Genomic DNA, 24,305 nt, shown 5'->3' with positions numbered 1-24,305 from the left:
GGTAGCTGTATGCACAACGGCACCCTATGACTGCCAAAAGAAACACTGTTCCTAAACAGCTTAGCGTGTACAAAGAAGAGCTGGTGTACCTGTGGGTATGGGAGTGTTAGAGAACAAAGCAAATCAATGAAGTCATGAGATTAAAGCATCTGGGATCCGGTGACATCAAAAGACATTCATCCTCGTTCTGACACAGTCAGTTTTATTAACCTTCAAAGTATTCATTTATTTATTCAGACTTTATTTCTACTCATGTATCTAGAGGGGATCTAGCACCAATCAGTAATTGCCATACTAATTTTATGTTATTTGCCTTTGTATATGATTCAAAATAAACAAAATGCCAGTCAAAGAAGTGTTTCTGAACTTGCTTCTGAGTGAATACTGACTACAGGAGAGAACAGATCATTCATGAAGACAAAGAACTTTGAGATTTGAAAAAAGTTAATTTTCTTTGGTTACAATGATCATAACAAGAAAATGAGAAATCCTCCACATATAAACAAATTATTACACATACACTGAAGAATCAATACTTAACAAGTAAAAAGTACAGTTACACCTAGAAAACTATAAATGACTTATTAGATCTCAAACTTGCTTAATTGCAAGTTTCCTGGTGTGATTTTTTTCTGCTTGTTTTCTTTCACATAAATAATGTATAACTGCCTGCAGAGTTTTATTAGAACTTTTCTGGAAGGAAAAAAAATGAATAACTAAAGGTAGTAGAAGCTAATGCAAGTTAATAGTTTAAAAATTATTTAATCTATAGATTTCATTTGTCCCATATTTATTGCTTAATAATAGAACTTGCAAGCATTTGCATAAACACAGAGCATCTCTGTTAGAATTTCTGCTGGAAACCTCCACTAATTACTCTCCACAGAAACATTTTTCAATGAAGATGATTCTGCACCTTTAGTGAATACATCAAAGAGAATGAGTTATGTGACTGAAAAACTCTTGGTCAAACAAGAAGTTTAACTGTCATAAAATCATGATAAAACCTTGATCAACTCCTTCTACAGTAGAACACTTAATGCAAGTGAAAGGGTACTATGATATTGTAGGTAACTGGCAGACTATTTAGGCACAAAATGTATTTTGCTCCTGGACCACTGAATGTTTTTCCTTGTTTTAAGTAATTAAAATAATATGCAGAAACTAGAGGTGGAATTGCATCAGGTGACCTCCTCAAGTCTTCTTATTTGTGCAGGACTGTTCTCAAAAACGCTGGCCATTCTTGTGTTTGACTAGACTGAACTACTCAGTTTCAAAAGGATTTTTAATCACCTCTGGAATTACAGACATTACATGGCATACATTTCTAACTCCATTTGCTCCTATCATCACATGCTAGGTCAATATTCACTTCAAATTTAATCCACATAATCTGCAGTAATCTTGTTCTCACTGTAATCATTATTCTCTTATTGAGAAACAGTGCACCTCAAAATTGACTTGTCAGCTTGACAACTCATCTTTTTTCCCCTAATACTGTAGCACCTGTATTTATTTTTAACACTAATTTTAACAAAGGCATTCTTCCATGTCAGATCTTTTAATTACTTCTTTTTGCTGCCATCCTTTGGAAGATTTAAGTCAGTCCAAAACGTCACCATTCAGCATGAATATTTTTTAATGTAAGCAAGAAACTAAATTGAAAAGTGCAGGTTCCAAGATATTTTTTTAGCATTTGCAAGCACAGTTTTTCATCTCTGGGCTTCCGTCCTTACTTGACACACAAGTCCAACTTTGGAAAACTAGTCAGAAATGGTATGAAATAGTGGGGACTAAGAACTGGTTAGGTCTTTATTATTTCCCCTCCTCTCCTCCCGGAGCCATGTTTTCCCTAAATGCATGCACAAAACAATTCTGAGGACTTCGTAGCAAGCTTCTATTTCTTCTTACACACTTTTTTGCTTTAAAATGTTCTACACAAACCCAGGCAACCCAGAAATATTCCTGTCCTAGCTAGTAGCACAGGTATGGAAGTACACATCCAAACAGCCATTGAAGAGAGACATACATCATTTTCTTCCATTTCTGGTTAATTTGCTGAAATTGGTTCTGTACTATTCAAAGTACCTTTAAAGTGAACTATGATACCAAACATCCTTATGCAAAGGCATGTCATCTTTTTCCCCCACCCGAAGTAATTAACATTCCTTGCACAGGCAGCTGGACATTTGTTAATCATTAACTGTTTGTGTTAAAAAAAAAAAAAAAAGGCACAGGGAAAGAAACTGTTAGCTGTTCTTCACAACGTTACACAAAGAAATCTTTAAGACAAAAGATTTAATGAATAGTGTAAAATTATTTAAAGTAACAACAAATCTGTTGTATTATCAGAGCATGCTCAATGTTTGACAAGAATATCTGTCTTTTTGACACCTCCAAGGTTCAAAGCTGAGTAATTAGCTCAGGAATTTAATCAATAAAAACAGCACTTGAACTAAAACAGAAAAAAGGTATATTTAAAAAGATGAACTATGATGTTCTTGGGAAGTAAAATAATACATATAACCAAAATTTTAACACCAAATATAATAGAGGCATAACCAATGAACACATTCCAACCTTATCTAGAATCACTTTGATTCACTCTACCTTGCTTTCATTACAGGAAGGGCACAGCAAGGGCATTCCTCTCAGATCAAACAGAAAATTCCATAGACAGAAGTTTCCACATGTCTGATTCGTTGCAGATTAAACCCTTATCATTAGACAGCAATCTCTAATTTTCATAGAGACAGGATATACCCTGTCACGGCAAATCTACAGGCAAAGGATTGGGGGGAGGGGAGGGGGGACAGGATGGGACGACAGGGGTATAAATCTGTCGAATGGAAATGTATTCTAACTGAAAAAGCTATGCACCTCACTCTCACAACTTTGGAGAAATAGAGGGGACAAGGTATAAAAATATAAGATCCCATACATAGCTCCATTCATACATTCCATCATAGCTTCTTTATAATGCAACTCTTTCAAGCTGAACTACCAAGAACTCCCTCTGTGCATGAATACATCTGGGACTACAGGCGACACATGAGAATTGTGTTCATTTTTAGCACACTAGGTTACCAAATTCTTCATTTCTTTACCCATACAACTGTAGCAGTTCTGTAGTGCTCATACACATTAACACAACAGTCAGTGTAAAACATATAGGTAACAGAATAGCCTTCTGAGAATTTTTAATATCATAATCTCCTAATCCTTAAATCCTGTACAGAATATGAATTTTGTATAATAATTTCTGTACATATATTTAATTCCAGGAATATTTTTGTTGTTGTTTGTTCTTAGTTTACCACGTAGAGGTGGATTCAGGCTTTTTACATCAGCAAAATAAAAATAGCCTTTTGTATAAATAATCTAAAGCTTGATTTAGGAAACATGCAGATTTTGGAGCCAATCCATGCCAACGAAGATTACTCTAAAAAGTACACTGGGCCTTAGAACAATGCAACTACAAAATGTTCTGTGTGTAACGTCGCCTGTCAGGCAGGCGAGATTCTTTTCTGGCGTCAGTGATGCCACAACTACAAGTCTGCATGGACACCACTCTAAGCAGAAAGAACTCAAATGCTCATCTATACTGGTAGCTCAAGACAATTTATACCCACTAGCTCAGCAGTTTGCTCTTTAGCCCTAATGTCTATTAAAATTAGGCAACTCTTTACAAAACCTGCAAATGTATCATTTATCCTTGTTCACAAAATTTAAAATTAAACAGGAGCAGCTAGTAGAAGCATGGATAAAACAAAGCAGGGAAACCTCCTTTCTGAGTAAGGAAATTATCTGTTACAGTCCTGTGGCTAGATTCTTTGGCCACTTTTGGTTTTCCCCAAATTCCTTTTTGATGACACTGGAATGCTAGAGATTTATTTTTTTTATTTTTGTTGGGCCACACAGAGACTGCTGAGTTGGATCTTTATTCTTGGTCACTTTTGGATGACTGGTGCGATAAAATCACAGATGAAACACGAATTACACAGAGATTGTAAAATGGACCTGCAAACTGTAGTTTCAGCAAGGCCAAAAGTATTTTTAGGTCCAAGATCTAAAGCTGCAATACCGCGTGTTATGAACTGTGGAAGTTTGCCAAGTACTCATGTAGGTTTGTCCTTTGTTAAATATGTCCAAATGCTGTATGATTAAAGTTTAAAATCTTCAAAGAAAAGAATAAACATTACGTAACCATTTTCAAGCTCCTCTCTTTTGACCTTAATATGTACTTCAAAAGCTAAGCAGATGCTTAGTAGGAAATAAATTCCCCAACTCAACAGATGTACCAACAGCAATATGGCAAGATGCACCTTCCATAGCTTTTGGCAAGCCTTCCCTTTTATTATTCCTCTGCTCACAAGTGCTTTTCAAGTCAAAGAGAGGCCTAAACAAGTTAATAGGCCCTTAATATGTACTCCACTGCCTGAATTGATTGCTGCTTATAAGGTAATCTTTGCAACCACATGGGGCTCAGCTTCAGCTCATCTCCTACAGAGAGGCAGCCCCTAGGCTGCTCTGTTTTCATCAGACCAAGTTGCAGCCCAATCAACATCTTGCACAACAAAACAATCCCTCACTTTCAGCAGAAGCAGAAGAGGATGGGAACCCAAGCTTTTGTATAGAATCTCTATTTGGCAGTTGAGGTGATGTTTTGCTCAGCAGGATACCTAAAACAACTCTCAAACTGCTTTGGAAGATCCCCTTGCCAATAGTAAAACACAAGATAAATATGTTTGTCTAAAACTAATTTAGCTTCTTCCAAAGCCACCTTGTCAAAGCCACATTAACAACCTAATAGCACTCTGATTTACCACCATCACAAATGCAAATCATACGATTTCCTTCAAGCCTAGGAAGGCAAGGTAATCCAGCTAGCTCCAGGTCAGATAGGACCTCGGTTACCCTGGTGCAAACCTGGGCATAATCCAGGGCTCCTTAATCACTGCCAAACAAATTTAGCTCCAAATGCCATGCTCAACTCTAGCACCATCTACCCATCTGAACGGTAACCCAAACATAACAGAATCAACCCAAAATTAACCCAGCTGCACCTTCACTGCCAGATCTTAGCCTGAATGAACATAATTAGGCTTTAAATAACTGCAGGCTGGAGCTGTGACCGGACTGAAAAATTAACCAGGTAATTCCTTCTGAATGTGAGTATTTACAAGCACAACTAAACGTGAGCACCCAGCCAGGCTGTAGGTACCAGCAATAATGCAGCACAACACTCACAGAAAGTTATCTCCTAAAGAAAAGCTTTCTGGATTGCTTTCTGGATAGCAGTGAATTTAGGATTTGTCTTCAGTCTAGCTGACAGCAGGTCTCTGGCTCTAACCTTTACTTCTTTGAACAGACACAAATTGTGCTGAAGTGGTTTTATACATCTTCAAAAAAAGTTTTGAAATTTCTCACAATACTAAAAAGGATTCAAAGATAAAAGTTACTCTTAGTAAGCTTCTGTTACAGCTATTTGTTCTGTCTAGTAAAATTAAATCTATGTGCCAAACACTTCATTTTTAAAACCATAACAAATTGGTGGAAAATATATTTTAGTTGCATGAAATTTTAAACAAATGTTTTTGAACGCAAATTATTACTCAATCTAGGCACAAAGTATACAAATGTGTGGGGTGTTTTTGTTTTTTTCTTTCTAAACATAAATAATTTTGCCTTGCAGAATGGCCCCAGTTTGGCTCAATGCCACTGAAGAAAAATTCTGTAAGAGTGAAGGCATGCAGATCTTCCTTGAAAATAAGAGTGAAGATTATACAGAGATGATGCTGAGCACATTCAAATCCAACACATATCATTACCTAGAAAGCAGAAGATATCCCATTCAAAGAATAGCCTACACAATGAAATTTTAAGATAGCTGTAATCAACCACCATAATATGCCTCCACAAATTAAATGTCCTGCACACAACAGACACAATCATCTCTTTCCTCATGCAGACTAAACTAGGTTTTCAGCTCTGCTCTACTTATTGCATGTTTGACTATCATTGAAGATTCTGGTATGGAAAATAAGTCATTAAAATACAGGATAAATGCTTTAGAAGACAAATTATTGACTTTGAGTGGCTATAATTTGCTAACTGCCTTCAACAGGTATTGCCACAACCACCCTTTTCTTCTGCTGGGCTTTGGAGAAGTTTGGTAAGGACTCAAAAGACTACCAATGGAGGAGTTGAAATGGGCAAACCTTGTCTTTCAGTTATATTAATTCAACTTGATCTTATGCTGCTGTTCTTTCCCAATTCAATATCAAAGCTAGGGAATGCCCAGCTACAGCATAAAATAAACATGCCACTGGAAAAAACACCAAATACATCAGCATGAAAACATCTTTCAAGAGCAGGAAGCTACAAAATCTGTCTTTGCTTGCCCCTCTTCACCTTTTTAAAATATTCTCTCTCTCTCTATATATATATATATCTATATATAAATATATATATACACACACACAATTTTGTTAAGCTTTCCATAAAAGTAGAGTTTACAAAGAGAATGTCTAGAATGTCTTTCTGATCTCTGACCTAAACTGCTTCCTGTTTCCGGAGCATGGACAGTTGCCTATGTTTGTTTTTAATAGTAACTCTGACACTTCTACAAGAAAAAAAAAAAAAAAAAAAAAGGCATAGAAGACATCTATCACAAACTCAGAAAATGTCCTTTGAATTTAAGAGCTTTAATCATACCCTCTTCAAACAAATAAAAGATGTCAGTTCTTGTATAATTTTCCAAAGAATGAGTTTAATAAGTTGCACTTGAGTTCCACATTTTGACCTGAAATTCTGTTTCAGATGCTAGCGTGGCAGCTGACCGATCAATCCCAGAATCCAAGAACAACCTCCATAAATCCTGTGATTAAAAGAAACTCCTCATACTCTCATCTGAGTGAAATTTGAATTTCACTCAAATCTCCAGTGTATACACTACAGTCAGGTTTCAGCTCTCAGATGTTAACTGAAGTGCTGACACAGCCCCTTACTGAAAAGATTAACCTTCCAAATCAACATCCATAGTCCTAAGAATTTAATTTTAAATTAGAGTTTATAGAACCAAGTCATTGTTCCACAAGACTTTGTTTTGAACAAAATGCTTCAGAATAACCTTAAAAATTCTCAGTCTGGTACATTTAGACCTCAGTCACTGAAGGAGGTTAGCTGCAATAGCTACATGGGCAGATCATTTACCATAAGTACCACTAGCAAAGTAATGTGGCAGTACAGAATTCAGTGGGAGGCTGAAAAAACTTCTGCAAAGCTAATTAGATACTTGGGAGATTAGTCTGTGCTCTGAGTTTTATTGACTTCAGTACCTGAACTAGCTAGAGCAAGAATTTCCTGTGCAAAAAGCTGCAACCATTTAGTATTCTTCATAAATAGAGCACCTCCTAATCCAGCTCTCTCTTCAAAAAAAGTGGAAAGAAGCATTGAACTTTGCAAGTTGAAAACACTGAGAATCCCCTCAGAGAAGGTCTTTTTCCCCATTTACTTCTCATTTTTACCTAGTCAAAATATTCACATGAGAAGTTTTAATGTCAAAACCTACGTGTTGATGAGACTAGTCGTGGACAGAAGCTACGCTAGAAATGTCACTGACAAATGCAAGCAATCAGGAAATTTTAAAACACATCCTCATAGTCTGCCATAACAAACCCACCAGGAATATTCTTTCCTGGCTATCAACATCAACTTCATCAATTGCAGTTTTTAAATCTCTTGTTTAACCGTTTCTTATAAAACATGATTTGTTCAACACTTTCTCAGGTCATAGGTCACTGAAAACTATTAATCTGATAGATCACAGAATTACAGAATGTAACAATTACGAATAAACAGAGCATATAGTCACCACATAGCTTTGACAGCAGCATGGCTGGAATATGCATAGTAGAAAATTGGAGATTGTTAGGAACCCCTGGGGTTTTTGTTTGTTTTAAATGTAACCTGAATGAAATTAAGTTGTTACATATACTGGTGTTTATGACTTATATAAACAAAGTAACAAACAGAGGTAAACAGAAGGGAAAACTTCAACATGAGGCACTCACTGAAAGTGAAAAGGCCCATATTTGTAAGGCTGCTGAACTCAAGTATGAGGTTGCCGAACTACAATCAACTTAAAAACCAAAATCGTACCATTCTCAGCTTTTATTAAAAACACCACTTCCACCTTCACATGGTTTAAGACTGTATTAGTAAAACAAGCCTAGAAAATGTTCTCAGGCATTGGAACTTGCTTTTCTGTATTGCTAAACGGCTTTTGGCCTGTGCCAGGCACTGCTCTCCCAGACAGTGCCAGGACGGAACTAGGAACTGACGAGCAGCAGCGACTGTGCCCAACAGTCTGGGTGCAGCCACACTGTTTGGAAGGTACCACAGCCGTTAGGTCAGACACAGCCCATTTGGCTTCTGTTCCAGAAAACACCGCTGGTTCAGTAGATATTCAAAAGGTACTTATGTGTTCTGCTCCACGGATGATACGTATCTAATATTTGCTAATGCCTGTCTTCATTATTAAAACTCAAAACCAGCGAGCGGTAGGATGATTAAAAAAAGCTCAAAAGCCAATGAGTGCTGAAGATACAGAATTTGAAGTTGTCCCTTAGGTGCAAATGTAAACCATACCCTGCCTTTTAATTAATGCAATTTTGAGAGCACTACAAAGAAATGTTAACATGGTTATTATGTGTTAGCAATACTCTGTACCTTTTAAGAACATAATTCAGTACTTTGCTCCATGTAGTTAAAATCCTATTCATTCTCCTTAATGAATTACTGTCTTCCCTGCTGGAAATAGTTCTGGTAATATTAAAAAGTGTCTCATAGCCATTAAGCTTTATTGATGGTATTTTATGCACAGAGATAGTGCAGTAAAATGAGTTTTCCTCCACATTCCCCCCCCCCCCTTTAATATTTTTTTACTTGCTCCCTTAACATTCTTCACCAAAACAAATAATCTTTCCTTATTAAGGTAGTAAGGTTACACCCAAAAATTATATGACTCCAAGGGAGCACAACACAAGAAAGAATCCACTAACGGCCACTGAATATTTGCAAGCCCCACTTAATTCAAGAACTCCATAACAGAAAGCAACCAGTTTGGGAAACTATTAGAAAGAAGTACCACCTGTCTGCTCGGTTCAAGTTCTTACTTAAACTGCTAGAGATGGTATAGCAGGTTAAACAGACCCTTGTTCTAATTAAACACAGTATTACTTGTGTCTTTTCCAAGCAGCAAATTAGTTTTATCATCTGAAATTTTTGTTACTGTTAGAATTGAATTATTATTCTGTAAGCCTCACACACAGCAACTTAAACACAGGTTACTGAAAAAAAAAACTAAGATTCCTAGTAACAGGTAACTAAATTACGTGATTCAAGAGCAGTACAAAGGTTATCAGGCACAAACTTCAGACTGCCACATCACCCTTGACACCATTCTGGAACTAGGCTACCTTCTGGGAAATATGCACAACTGCAGAAACTGAGAAAACACCTGCTGGTGGTAGCCTTGCCAGTTGACCTACATGGGAATTTTCTGATAAAGATGTTTGTAAAATTATCCATGGTTTATTAAAATAGTTCAAATAAATCATCACTACGGAAACTTTATGGGAAGCAAAAGTGCTCAGAGTCCAGCCACTCCAGTACACATCAGGTTAGACGCAACTGGACACAAAGGAATTCAGTTTGAAACTTCCTTCATTTCTGAACAGCTTTCAAGATGGGCTCCTGTTTTCCACAAACACTGCAATGTCCTAGGGCATCTATACTCCCTAAGCCTGCTGATTCCCTCAGCTGTCTAGATTCTGAGAACTAGAAAGAAAACCAAAACCAAAAGAAGAAAACTCTGATACGAGATAAGAACTAGCTCACAGTAATAACCCAGAAGTCCTGCTATCTTCAGGAAGAGAACAGCCTGCTTGGCACAAATTCCTTGGAGAAGGACAAGCAGATACTGCACAAAACTAGTAATGGTTCCTCTCATTTAACAACTGAAAATCTACACGGAAACTAGTTCACCAGATGCTGCTGATCCTACAATAGTGTCACATACACACCGGTGGTTAACACTGAATGGCCTTGTTCACCTAACCTATACAACTGGAAGAAATACTAGCAGTTCTTTCCAACACCTTTTTTCACTTCCATCTTTTATTTCACCTTTGAGAAGTGCAAATACTTAATGAAAACACTTATCTTTATGTAACAACAGCAACAAATAGGAAGACATTTTACCTTATTGCCTGCTGGTATGGTATCTGGGAGGAGAAAGAAAAAGGACTCAATGTTGCCTTAGTACCATATAACTTCTGCTTTAGGTTCTACTCCAGGCATTTCTTCTCTCATTTGTTAGATTCACTCATTTGTTGTAAAACTGAATTGTCTGACTCAATCTATCAAATCCTACACTTGCTTTCATTTCTAGCATCATGAGTGAATGTCAGCAACCCTCCCTGACACGCTCTCCCTGTATGACCTCCCACTTTAAGTGGTCTCTGGAGATGGAGTTTGCTAAACCCCTAATTGACTACAGTGATAACCAACAGTTTCACTTTAATTATCTCAGCATGCACTCTGTATGAGTGACTCATAAAGCACCCTAAGATGATGTGTACAGCAAAAACAGAAAGGATTTTCCATCTTCCTCATCTCTGAAGTGGCAGTGAAAACAGGAAACACTCTACATTTCAGACATCCTTATGACCACCTAAGAACTTCTGTAACATGACCTTTGGCTCAGTGCCCTCCCTAGAAGTAACAGCTCACTGATACTTAGTACAAGGATAAAAGAACAGGTCAAGTAGCAAATTATGATCTCCTTCCTCACCCACTTGGCTTCCAATTAACAATTTATAAGCTGGAGATAGCATAAGGCTGAACCTCAAAATAAACTCATTAGTATATTTTATTTACTTTAGTCATACTTTTGGTCTCTATAACTTCCTGGAGAAATGAGCTTCTTGACTTTATTACACCGCATGTGAAAAATACTTCCTTTTAGGTTGGCTGCATGTTAACTGTATGCAACCATTTCTTACATAGAAAGTGAGATGGGGAAGGTGCTACAGAAACTATTGCAATTTTATAGGCTCTCAACTTGCTCTCTACCTTTCCCTACTGTTGTCATATTTATGAGCTAAGAAATATTTTTTTGAAAGCTATAATATGACCACCTACCAATTCATTCCTAATGCACTTTTTCTGTGTCTTCTTGAAGAGCATCACAGATTGAAGCAATTAGACAACAAAGTAATCAAAGCAACTCCTAAGTTTAGCAGTATGGGCACATTAGGGCCCCCATTAAGATATTTACTTCTAAGGTTTTGGACAGAACTGCAGACAGTCAGACAACCTATGAAAAACAGCTGGCCTAAGTCAATGGTAAGTCTTAAAAAAAAAAAAAAAAAAAGGTGGCAAAGTTATATTAAGTTCTCTTTGGAAAAATGCCAGAACATTTCAGAATTAAGGGTAAAAATACCAAACACTAATACAATTTCATACCTTCTGAAGCATAGAATAAAAACTACTAACATGGAAACAATAGCTTGAAAGCCAGCAACAATTCCATGCCTAGAACTTGATGCTTCTAATTGATGCTTCTAACACCATCGGTAATCTTTTTTCCTGAAAATGTGACTGTTGTCCTCAATTCCTAGAAGCAGGGGATAAAACAATCTTCAACCACTGAAAATAGTAGACTTCCAAAATCCAGTTTATCAAATTTTGAACTGGAAGTGCAGTACTATTCTCTCAGACAGCAGGAAACTTAAAAGGTGAAGTCAGAAGAGCCTTTTACCAAGCTGAAAAAGTCACCAAGTTGCTTCCTGCATCTCATCTTTCCACAAATTCTTTAATATGCTTTCTTGACTAATTATCAGGCTGTACCTTATATCAAGGACAGTTCATTTTGAAAAGAATTAAAAATATTCAGATAGTTAAGCACAAAGAGTGCCTTCTGTAACAATGCTGGTGATTTCTTAGAAAAAAAAAGACATTTTAAGTTACATTGTCAAGCTTTCAAATGCTCTACATTCTTTCACCAGCTTCTTGGTTTAGATCAAAGTTTGAAGACAAACACATCCACCAAATGCAAACGAATTCTTCCCCACTCTAGTGTTTAAGAGGGAATTTGTTCCCTAAGATTAAAAAAAAAAAAAAAAAAAGCAACCCCTCTTTATACCCCTACCGAAGAGTAACACAACATCAGTGTTCTCTATCTTTATCAGATATGTAAAAGAACAGGTAGTTACAGAGATGCACTACTAGAAGTCAGCACTAGATTTCTTCAGAAGCCATCCTTCTGCTTTTTTCTGAATACATGGCATTTGAATAACTCAAAGTTGCTCCTCAATTTATGCATCACTAATGAGGTAAGTCAACAATTCAGTCTGTTTGATTTATACAAGCTTTTTAAAGGCTGCATCAATGTTTTTTTTACAAGAGCCTTTCCATGAAGAAAGTACTGATTACTAACATAAACATGAGCACCTATAACCATAAAAGGTAGCTACAAAAACAGCAAGTATGGCAGTATAAATACCTGCACTGATAAATACTTCTAGTAAATGAAGCACCAGAGCTGTAGTTTAGGAACGCAAAGCATAAAAATGTCAGAATTCAGTCCTTGGACAGAAATCAATTTAATCCCTCAATTTCACACCCCCCACAGTCCACAAGACAACTGTTTACGTGAAGCAGACCTTCATTTTATATCAACAGCATTCTTCTTTTTGCCACATGGTAGATATTTTAAGATCTAAGAATGCATTTAGGTATGCTGGATGAAAATGAAGACAGAGGAAAAGTACTTATCAAATATACACTTACAATTTCACTAGTGGCAGATGGAACTGTACTCGTTATTGGTGACTTTTTATTTTTTGGTCCTAACAAAAACACCTCTCTCAACAGTGACAATGCAGCTTTTATCATCTCTTTGCCAGCATATCATTTTACTTAGAGCATAAAGATAACAGAAAAATGCCTTACCTTTTTCTTCATCTATGCGGAAGACTCCTATACCAGACCCATCTCTGATAGAATATCGAATCTCCCCATCTCGTCCTGTGTCTTCGTCATAAGCAGATACTGTCATTACTGAGGAGCCAACAGGAGCATCTTCTTTTATAAAGCCTTTATCAGCAAATATAGAGAACCGTGGCGGGTGCAAGTTCTCATTCACATCAACTACCTCCACTTCAACATAACACGTAGAGGACAATGAAATGGGTTTTCCTTTGTCCTTGGCCCGCACAGTCAGGTTATAAAGTTGTTTCTTTTCATAATCCAGTCTTTGTACAATACGTAGTGCTCCACTTAGTTTATCAACATCAAAGGTGCCATCTCCACTGTCCAAAAGACTGTACCGTACTTGACCTGACTGGCCTAAATCAGGATCATAGGCTTCTAGCCATGTAATAATTGTTCCCTCAGGAAGATCTTCTCGAATTTTCACATGATAATTTGAAGGAATAAATTTAGGAGGATTATCGTTAACATCTTCTATAGACACTTTCAAAATAACTGTTGAAAATAATTGAGGTTCTTCAGTAGGTTGGTCCCTAGCCTCTATTTTCAAGAAATAGACATGCTGTTCCTCACGATCCAGAACCCCCACAACTTTCACAACTCCTGTCACAGCATTAATAGTAAACTTGTCTGTATCTGTAAGAAGAGAGTATTTTACTTCTCTATTAGCCCCCAAATCTTTATCTGTAGCTTCAATTTGAATAATTTCACTGTTCAGCTCTTTGTTTTCACTCACTTCTACAAAATAGCTGTCTTGTAGGAACACTGGTGGGTTGTCATTAGCATCCAAAATTCTTACATCTAGAAGGTGCCAGGCAGACTTCTGTGGTATTCCAAGATCGTAGACAGTAATGTTCAGTGTATATTTATCTTTTACTTCCCGGTCAAGGGGAGACATGATTTTCAGCATTCCACTTTCCATGTCAACAATGAAACTACTATCTTCATTACCTCCAGAGATAACATACACTAACTTTCCATTGAAGCCAGTATCAAGATCAGTAGCATTCATAAGTATTATGCTGGAGCCCACAGGTTGGTCTTCTCTTACCTCAATGCTACTGGGGAGTGTACTTCTAAACTGAGGTGCATGCAGATTCACTGAGTGAGTGTCAAAGAAAACATCCTCAACTTCTCCACGGCTATGCAATTTATTTGCTTGCAAAAGCTTCTCTGCGAGCATTTTGGCAACGCCAGTTTCTTCACATTGCAAGTTGACCGGTTTGCGACTAGTAGCTACAGTTATGTTGATATACAATGGTTTTGCAAAGTTTTCTCCATCTGTAGCTGTAATTTTCAAACTGTGAAAAGAAATTTTAGCACCTAGGCCATCTGTTAGCGGCTGCTTGAGGGAGAGTACTCCAGAATTTGGATTTAGGCTGAATAAATCCAGTTCATTTCCAGATTCAATTTGGTATCTCACCAACTGAAGCTCATCAGCATCAATGGCAGATACTGTTGTTATTTGTTCTCCAACACCAAGATCCCTGGGGATTGTTCCCTCACAATTTATTTTCTCAAACAGAGGTACATTGTCATTCAGGTTATTTAAAATAATAGTAACAGGAACTTCAACTTCTCGACGATATGGTATACCCCAATCAGAAGCTCGAATCCTTAAATTGTAAAGCCTTGGCATCAATTCATAATCTAAGTCTTCTGAGGTACTAATAACCCCACTGAAATGGTTTATCACAAAGGGCAAAGGATTTAGGTTTGCGATGCTGTAAGTCACGTAACCATTTTCCCCTTCATCAGGATCTTTTGCACTTACTCTCATGACACTAGTACCTATTGGCACATTCTCATCAAAAGAAGCTTTATAGGATGTCTGAGTAAATTCAGGAGGATTGCTGTTCATGCCTAGTACCTTAATTAATACTTTTGCAGAAGCTCTTCTGTCACTTGTCACAACTTCAAGTTCAAAATGGGATGAGTATTGTGCTTTTATGGGTTCTGAAGTGGTAATGAGACCAGTGTGAGTGTTTAAATTGAATTTTACTTTGCCAGGTGTGTTTTTAAATATATATTTTAAATGGGGGTAACTAGGCAGAGCTTTTACCATTATCACAGGTGTGTTTGGAGGAGCAAATTCACTTATTTCAGCTCTATATATCTCTTTTTCAAATCTGACGGGACCAGACTTAAACAGTGGTGATGTCACATGAACAACTTTTACAGATGAAAACTGTGGAGGATTTCCTTTATCTTTAGCTTGAAGGGTAAGGTTGTATCCAAAGGGGTGGCTCTCCCAGTCGATGGGACCAATGGCTTTGATTCTGTATTCTTTACCTCCTGGAACAGACCTCACTGTTCTGAACTGCTGAAGTGGATCACCTGCAACAATATTTAATGATGCTATTTCTCCATTTGGACCTTGATCATTGTCCTCTACAGTTACAACTGCGTAAGTTGGATCCTTATCTGATTCTGAGGGAGTCAGTGTAACAGCTGTAATAACGGGCGCATATTCATTTGCTTGCTCTACGTGCACAGTTAGTTTTGCCATACTGCTGATGCCACTGCTACCATACAGCTTCAGTCCACGATCCACTGCAAGAATTTCCATTTCATAACGCTTAGTGTCCGAGTAGTCGAGTCTACCAGTTAGCACTATCACACCACTAGTTGGATGAATAGCAAACACATCTGTTCTTTCTTTAAAGCTGTAGTAGAACTCTCCATTGGTTCCTATATCTGCATCTGTTGCACTGACTCTTGCGATGCTTGTCCTTATTGCTGTGTTTTCAGGCAAAGAAACACTGTAAGATGTTGGAGAAAACAAAGGCCGCAAGTCATTTGTATCCAGTACCTGTATCCTGACCTTCGTGCGTGTTTCAGCATTTGTATTTTTTTCAACTGCTTTAACAGTCAGCATATAATGGTCTTTTACCTCTCTGTTAAGGATAGCTGTGTTTCCTCCCTTGGTCCGTATTCTCAAAAAGCAGAAATTTCCAAGAACATATTCTTCAGCTTTAAACAAATTCTCATTGTCTCCAGAAATAATTTTGTATCTTATGTCCCATAACGGATTTGTGATGTAAATGCCCATTTTCACTGGATGCCCAACGTAAGTCTTGGCTGCAGAATTCTCATACACAGTGGCATTATACTGTACTTGTGTAAATTGCATTGGTGGAGCATGATGTGGGATTTGATTTCCTTCACAGTTTCCAAAATGCTGCACCAGCAGCATTAGCAGCGACAGCATAGTCAAGTATCTTCCCATGGCAGCAATTACAAAAAAAAACCTGAAACAAGAGAAAGAAGAATTAAGACCTATGACTGTTCAAATACTACTTAGATGACATTGATGCTTAGTTTAGAACACACACTTGCAAGAAAACTATTAGTTATACATCTACGTTATAACCATTTTTGCTGAAAGTTTCCATGTGATTTCCAGTAACAAAAAAGCAGGTAAATTAAAATCCCCCCAAATTCTCAAGAATCCTTAAGACCAAATTCTAAGAATTAGACACAAGGAGGATGCACTCAGTTAACTTCATCTGAAACACTTCATGAAGCAACACTGTTAGGAGAAATATGCCAGTACTAAAGCGAGCAAGTGAGCAAACTCGATCTGCATGAATTTGGAGTACTGAACTTTCTCTCCAGTCCTCTAGTTCTAGTTTTCTGATAGTAAATTATTCTCGCTCATTTCACTTAGATTGTAAAATGACTAATACCTAATGATGCAGAAGTAAAAAAAAAAAAAAAAAAAAAAGCTCATCACTAAGCTGTACGACCATCAATAAAGAATGAGGCATATTCCTTTATTCCCCTCTCTGAACAGATCTGAAAAATGAGGATCAAGAGCTATGGGAACATGAATCTACAAAAATAACTGGAAGATCTATGGAGATGCGTTTCTTTTAAACACACTCCAGAAATGACAGGGAAAGCACCTGAAACAGCAAGACAGACATGGAGACATGCCTCATCAGCTCTACCTTTTGAGGAAGAAGTCAGTATATAATTTCCAATGCCTAAATCCAGGCAAGACTGCAGCACAACGAAAGGTAGAAACCTCAGGAACAAGACCCTTCAAGACCACCCTCTTCATCTGGGTTTACAGCAAGAGTTGTTACTCCCAGATGTCTCACAGGATGATAAATCAAAGCTTTAAAATTCTTCCTCAACAAACCCAGGCTTTCAAAAAAAAAAAGTGTGGGGGGGTGGATTTATTTGCAGCAAGTAGAAAGCCATTTATCTTTAACTTGATTAAGTACCATACATTCTTCTCTTTTACCTTCCCCTACTTATCTTCAGCATTTTTCCCTTGCCTCTTCTTTAGTCTTTCCTTCCCTGGCTGGTCTTTTTCATACAACTTGCATACTAATTCCCAACCATACTCTCCTTTCATTCTTCCCGACCTTTTCTCCCCCATTTTATCCCTATTCTCCCCCTCTCTACCTCTGCCTGCCAGACTTTCCTCTGTGCCTATCCTCACACTGGTTCTGCTCACCTCAGCTCCAAGTGCATCTCATTCTGCTGTCGTCTTCCACCACACACATTTTCTGCTGTTTGTCTCTCCCTTAATTCCTACCTGCTTGATTAGATACCTGAAATATCATATTGGCTGAAATTCCACGGATCATCTCTGCTCACTAGGAGATATTAGAGCAAATTAACCTGCCTGTGTTAACAGTTCACTCCAAAGCCTCAGAAGCAGCTGATTCTATCACAGCCATTATTAAATCAGCGCTTTTGAGAAGTCCTAAGTCCTAAGGACTTAGGAGTCGGATTCACAAAGCTAAAGGAAATATTAGAGAGGAATAATAAAAATCCATCTGGGGAAGAAAAAAAGCAAAAATCTGTGGTCTGTCTTCCAAATCTAGCAATTAACTTACTTGTTTAAGGCTATAACCATAGCAGAAAATAAAAGGTAAGTCGCTAGCTAGAACCACTACTTAAAAGGTCTTAAAGCTGGAAGAATGAAAGGTTGGGAGGGCAAATGAGCGAGGTTGCAACAATCACGATTTCAATGGGTTAACAATATCATTTCTCTCTTTTCTACTGTTTTCCCTAGGCTATGGTTTATCCTTAGAATAAGCAGACACTTGGGACTCCGGGGCTTCATTTTCTTAATATGCTACTTAATAAACGAATATTTTCATCACAAAAATTACTGCAATAAATAACCTATATCAATACCTCTAAAATTTCAAGCAATTTAAGAAGTCATTATACTGCACTAAGACACACATCAGAAGTGATTACATCATTTGAAGTAATCAACAGAAACAACTCTCCCTGTGGAAGTCTTGGGACCTTCAACTGACAGGTGAAAGGAGCTCTGCTCTATCAAATAAATTAAAGTGTTAAAGAGAAAATGCTCACCACCTGACTTGTTCCACAAGAGCCTTCCAAAAACTGTGGTACTTCCAAAACCATACACTCAGGGAAACAGAATTTACTGTCTAGTCTTTCCTACCTATCAGAACATTTCTCTGTGAACCTCTTGCATTCTTCTTGGAGCCAAGGTAGCTCCTCAAGTCACTTCAATACAATTCCTTAAGCTTCCACCAGTCATTTTGCACTCTTGTCAAAACTGGACACATTTTAGGCCTATAATCTATTAAAATTCAGTAGCAAAGAGCATCAACTCTGATTCTGTATTTATGGGGCTGCTATTAGTTCTCTTACTCCATTTGTTGGAATTTTAGCAGCTCTTCACTACCAAAAGCTACTTATTGATCAGGTCTTATACTGCATAGTTTCCCTCTTTTCCTTCGTCAGTTGCACCAGGATTTTTTGTTTGTTTGTTTTTATTTATGCTGAAATCCAAAACCCCATTTGTCTTCTGAAGCTATAGCATCCTGTAACTCACAGCCCTTACTTACTAGCAGTTGGCAATAAGCTGTCAGAACTGGTGTGTTTATTATGTAAAACACTATCTGTCTGCATCTTTTATCATTTGTTCGTCGTATCTCAGGCACATTAGACTATGATGCATTAGACTGCACTAAGATATCCAAGCTCCTCATTAAAATTCTAAGTTGAACATATGTGTAGGTTTTACTATTACATAAATATTTTTCTGTGCCATAATACCTTAAGTACTCTTTGCTTATTTTCTGTAATAACCACTCAGAACTGGCAACAGGCAGGCTACTGAACACGGTTATGCAACTACCAGTAAGAGCCCATTCTGTAGCAGCAACCTCTAATGTCTGCTGAGTCACAACCTACAACTGAAGAGCATCCCTCAACCGGACAGTTAACTGCGCTAAATAAAAAGAAGTTAGATATTTCTGTTACATATTTTCCCCATCTTGTGCCATAATTTGGAGAGCTACCAGAAATTAAAAATTGTTGAACCAAGACTATTATCCACATATAATATAATCTTGATAAATATCTAAAGTATTAATGTAAAAAGTTATCGACTAAGAGAAAGCATGAAAGCATTAAGATAAAATGATAACGTGTTAGATGCAAACTCAGATGGCTCATTACAGCGAGCCAGAATGACTAAATTTCACAAACATTTTAGCCAAAGGCTACGCTTTGAACTACTTTTTTTTTTTTTAAATAAATCTTTGGAGTATCACCACTTTAGGATTTTCTGCATCCATTTCCAAGACATAACGCAACTGTTTGCTTAATAAAACATCATAGCCCTAGGTTTACAAGAAGTACATCGTATTTATTCTGGAAGTCTGATCTCAAACAAACTCTAATTTCCTATTTGGAAGAATGGTTATTATTATGTGCATATTCATACCAATGACAGTTTTACTACTTAGATACTGCATTAACAAAATGATTTAACTCAGTGTCACTCACATATGGGGAAAAAAAAACAAACTAACACAACTTAGAAATATGAACTAACTTCACAGTAAAGGCAACAGAATCAGAGAATCAGGTGGGCTGGGTGACCTTATACTGAAAGCTTCCAAATGCTGATAATTTGGGTAAGATGCAAGTTATATACATGTTTCTCTTTGCGGAATGCTTGCAGTACATCTACTTCAATCTGTATAGTTTGAAACTTGCAAGTTTTAAGCATCAAACACAGTATTTAGCAACCTCAATGCCAAACAGGCAAAACAAGCTTTGTCTTCCACAAAATGTATCAAGAGTGAACACGCATTGCACATTGTGGGAGTTACTCCCCAACCAATCACAGAAAAATCACGGGCAGAAAAAGCCCCTTAACTGGGCCAGACAGGCTGTTACTACGAGCCTCAGTGCCATTGTTATCCCCTTTCTACACACAAGATCTGCCAGTTAAGCCCAGAAGGACTTCCTGCAACACTACGCTACATTGCTTGTGTTAGCCAAACCAGACTCAGAACACGGCCTGTGAACACTGCACTTGGGAAACACCAGGGAGCATTTTGGGGACTAAAATAAGTCCTTTAGTGCTGTTTGTGCAATGATTGTCTTCTGAAAACTTTTACTAATTTCTAACAAATGAGGTAGCACTTTGCTTTGTTCTCTATGTTTTTTTGGCATATGCACACCAACTTCCCTGAATAGCAACTTTACATTATTAACACTAAAATGTCTCTGCTGATCAAAACATCGCCAATTTACTTTAAAGGTCAATTTTGATCAGCACGTACAAGTGATGCCATTTGACACAAACTCACTATGAAAAGTTATTACCGCAGTAACTAAACAGTCATGACAGGGTTCCTATTGTAGAAGTCTAAGGGAGATCATGTGGCTTTGTGGGCTGTACTAACTGTACAGTTACACCTTCTCTTTCATTTTTTTAAAAGCAATCATTTATGTAGACCAGTCAGGTTTAACCATTTCAACATTCTCAGGACTCCAGTCAAAAACTTAATAAATATCTGATTTTCTTTTGAAATAAATACTGAAAGAGGCTTTCATTGATTTTGGGGATAGGGGGAAGGGAGGGGGACAACAGTGGGAGGCATCTGTGTGTTGGTAGACAGAAAATTAACACATGATGAAAGCATACAGTAAAGTTACTTAAGTAAAGCTAGTAAGTTATTCAAAAAATGTACGTTGCCGTAGAGATTAACTTAGCAGTTCCATCTTGTGACTAAACTCCAGCAAGGTTTATGTTTATATTCCCCACAGTAGGATTTAATCTCATGAGATACTTTGATTTGTGCAGTCAAGATCTCTGCTGTTAAAGGAAATTCAGCTGCTGTATTCAAACAGCATGCAAAGATTCCCAAGCTTGAGCAAAACAAAGTTTCACACCGGCAATTTTGGCTATTTACATACACCAGTAACTGCCGTGTGTCTAATACTGAACTCATCCATTGTACACAGAAAAGCAGATCTTTGGGAATTAAGAAGTCTGGTTGAAATTCAAAGTGATGACAACTTTTCGAGGACCAAAAATAGTTTTACTGAGCTTGCACTCAGCTTTAAACTAAAATAAATAACAGATATAAATCTTCACTGTTTTAGAGCTTTGCTTTTTCTTTTGCTTCCTTGCTTTCACTGAAACCAGTTATAACTTGGCCATATAAGGTTCTTTCTCATGCTAAGTTATAAAAGCAGTAGCCTATCGTACTGCTGCAACTACTAAAGCTCACCTTCCAGTGTCCTAAATGCGAGATTTCAGGATCTCACAGAGAACAAAAAGCTTTGAAATAGTCTTATTCAGCGATAAAACAGGGAATTTTACACACTAAATAGCTGGATAATATAACCACATGCTTAGACAGGTAAAAAGGCAGTATGCAGCGAGCAGGAGACACAGCCATTACACACTATTCCTTTCTTTCACAGCAAGACAGCAGGAGCAGTATTTCCCATGCGGCCGCCTGGGAACAACTTGTAAGTAGCTCAAACCGCAGGAAAAACTGCTGTTAGAAGCCAGCGCTGATATTTTTTTTTAAATTTCTTAATGCATCCCCCCCCCCCCAAAAAAAAAAAAAAAGTTCATAAGCATTGGCTATGGGAAGCTCCACTGCCACTTGCTGACCCCAGGAAACTAAGCACACCTTCCCAACAAAGCTTGGTTTTGTCTGCGCTGCCAGAGAAGCCAGGCGGAGCGAGGCGAGCTGCCGGGGTCCCCGAGAGCCGCCTCCTCGCCTTCATCTCGCCGAGGAATCCGGCGAGGGGAGCACCGGGAGGCGCCGCGCTCCAGCGGGAACAAAGGGAGAAAATCACCCCGAGACACTTCTTCGCTGCCAGCCTCTCCCCGCGGCTTACCCGGGAATTAAGTTCACAATGGCCCATTACACACATCCCACGGCAGACACCTTGCCCCCAGGGGGAAAATATGATCACCACCCTTTTTTTTTTTTTTTTCCTCGACATAACTTCGGAGCAACCTGCCGCCTCGCCTCCCTCCCTCCCCTCCCCTCTCGGCCGGCCGACCCCAAAAAACTTCCCCCGACTCTCCCGGCCGCCCCCACCTCAGTGCCCGCGGGGCGGGGACCAGCCCCGCATGGCGACCCCGCACCGGGCGGCTCCGCAGCGCGCTCCGCTCGCCTTCCTCCGCCGCCGGCCGCCCGTCCCGCCGCTCGCTGCCCCTCGGCGCCGGGCCGTGTCCCCCCCCCCCCGACTCCACCACCCCCAGCTCCGTATTCCTCCGCCGCGCCGGCCGCTCCGGATCTCGTTTGTGCCGGCGTTCCGCGGGAGCGGCCCCCGCACCCCGGCCCCTCCGCCCCGCCCGGGGCCGGGCCAGGCGCGGGGTAGGCGGGAGCGGGGCCGGCGGCCGCTCCCCCGGGCGGTGAAGTGCGGAACGGGGAGGAGGAGGGGGGTTGGGGGAGGCGGCTGGGAAAGTTCGCCCGGGCAGCGGCGGCTGCAGAGGGAAGGGGAGCTCGAGGGACGCCGCCGGGACGCGCAGTCCCCGCTCAGGGCGCGCAGCCCAGCGGGCATTTAACAGCCGCTGCCCTCCTCTGCCTCCAGCGACCGGCGCCCGCGGGGCTCGCTGGAGGGGCCCGGCTTTGCAGATGAACGCCCCGCAGGAGCGCTCCCCGCTCCTCCAGAAGCGATCGCGCTCGGCAGCGATCAAACGTTCGCCGGGGAATCCCTCCCGGCTCGGCTGCGGGCGGGAGGAGCCGGCGGGGGCGCGAGTGGGGCCCTTTATTAGCCCCGTACATAAATAAAGCCAGCTGTGCGGAGGGGGGGGACCCTCCCTCAGCGGAGCTCTGCGCGCCCCGGGGCTGGAGATCAGAAGAGAGCGGCGCCTTCAAACAGCGGCCCCTTCCCGGAGCCGTCCCTTCCCTCGGGGGGGCGGCTCCTTCCCTCGGGGAGCGCCGCTCCGCTCCCCTCAGCCGCCCTCGCCCCCTCCCGGGGCAGCCCCCCGGAGCCCCCTCGCAGCCCCCGGCGGCGCCGCAGTTCCGCAGCGGCCGGCCAGGGGGCGCCGCGCCACAGCGCACCGCAGGCCGGGCACGCTGCCGGCCGCCAGCCCCCAGCCCGGCGCCGAGCCCCGCGGAGCACAGCCCGGCTCCCGGGTCCGTCCGGGAAGGCGGCGGTGGTGCCTCGGGTGCGTCTAGGTCAAGTCTCCGTGCCTATATATATTTATATATATACCCGTATATACGTGAGTGCATATATACAAAGATATACGCACACAGCAGCTTTAAACTGCAGCAGCCGGGGTTGAGGCGCAAGCCCCCCGAGCGCTGCCGCTGAGCAGCGCGGCGAGCCCCACGTGAAGCACCTCTGCGGGCGCCCCGCTGCGAATAAACTCCTCAAACAAAGAACTCACCAGGCCAGCTGGACTCGGCGCTCCCCTCTCAAAGTCTGCTCCACAGCTCAGTTCATCTCCGCGCGCGTCCTTTTCCCTCCCCTCCTTTTCCTTTTTCTTTTTTTCCTCTTTTTCTTTCTTATTTTTTCCTGGCTTTCGGCGAAGGAACGGGAGCAGCCCGGGCGGCCGCGCACCTCTACAGCGGGCAGCCGGCCGCGGCCCCGGCGCTCAGCGAGCGCGGCGCCCGTCCCCATCGCCACAGCGCGGCATGTCGGCTCCCCCCCATCGGCTGCCTGCTACTCGAACGGCGGTGGGAAGGGGGGAGAAGAGATGGGGAGGGAGGGAAAAAATTGAAAGGAGAAGGAAAAAAATAAAAATAAAAAGGAGGAAAAGCAGGCGAAAAGGAGAGATCCAACTTTCTCAAGACATGTCCAGGCAAAGAACGGGAGAGTTGCGGAGTTGCAGCGGCGGAGAGAGTGAGTGGGGAAGCTGCGACGGATCGCTGGTTCCCTCCCTCCCTCCTTCCCCCGCCTCCTTCCCTCCCTCTCCCCCTTCTCTGGAGCTCCGTCCGCCCCCCGGACCCTGCTGCCGGCGGCGCCACCCCCTC

At 40.5% G+C, this 24,305-nt stretch overlaps 1 protein-coding gene across 7 annotated transcripts in view; it reads right to left on the bottom strand.

Moving 5' to 3' along the window:
- Positions 1 to 23,856, bottom strand: part of FAT1 (FAT atypical cadherin 1) — a 108,767-nt gene extending 84,911 nt beyond the window's left edge. For 4 of the 7 annotated variants that reach the window (XM_038178993.2, XM_072037169.1, XM_072037170.1 and 1 more), the window contains exons 1-2: positions 22,419 to 22,591; positions 13,021 to 16,310 (exon numbers count right to left, since the gene is read on the bottom strand). In XM_038178993.2, the coding sequence (XP_038034921.1) occupies positions 13,021 to 16,288 (3,268 nt within the window). In that variant the 5' untranslated portion in view covers positions 16,289 to 16,310; positions 22,419 to 22,591. Of the gene's footprint in view, positions 1 to 13,020; positions 16,311 to 22,418; positions 22,618 to 23,719 lie in introns of those variants that run through there. The other 3 variants (XR_011808966.1, XM_072037171.1, XM_038178995.2) reach the window with 3 other exon arrangements.
- Between the last annotated feature and the right edge of the window lie 449 nt (positions 23,857 to 24,305).

The sequence above is a fragment of the Anas platyrhynchos genome, chromosome 4 (genome assembly GCF_047663525.1).
Source record: "Anas platyrhynchos isolate ZD024472 breed Pekin duck chromosome 4, IASCAAS_PekinDuck_T2T, whole genome shotgun sequence".
Taxonomy (NCBI): Eukaryota; Metazoa; Chordata; class Aves; order Anseriformes; family Anatidae; genus Anas; species Anas platyrhynchos.
This window is presented reverse-complemented; position numbering and strand designations above follow the sequence as displayed.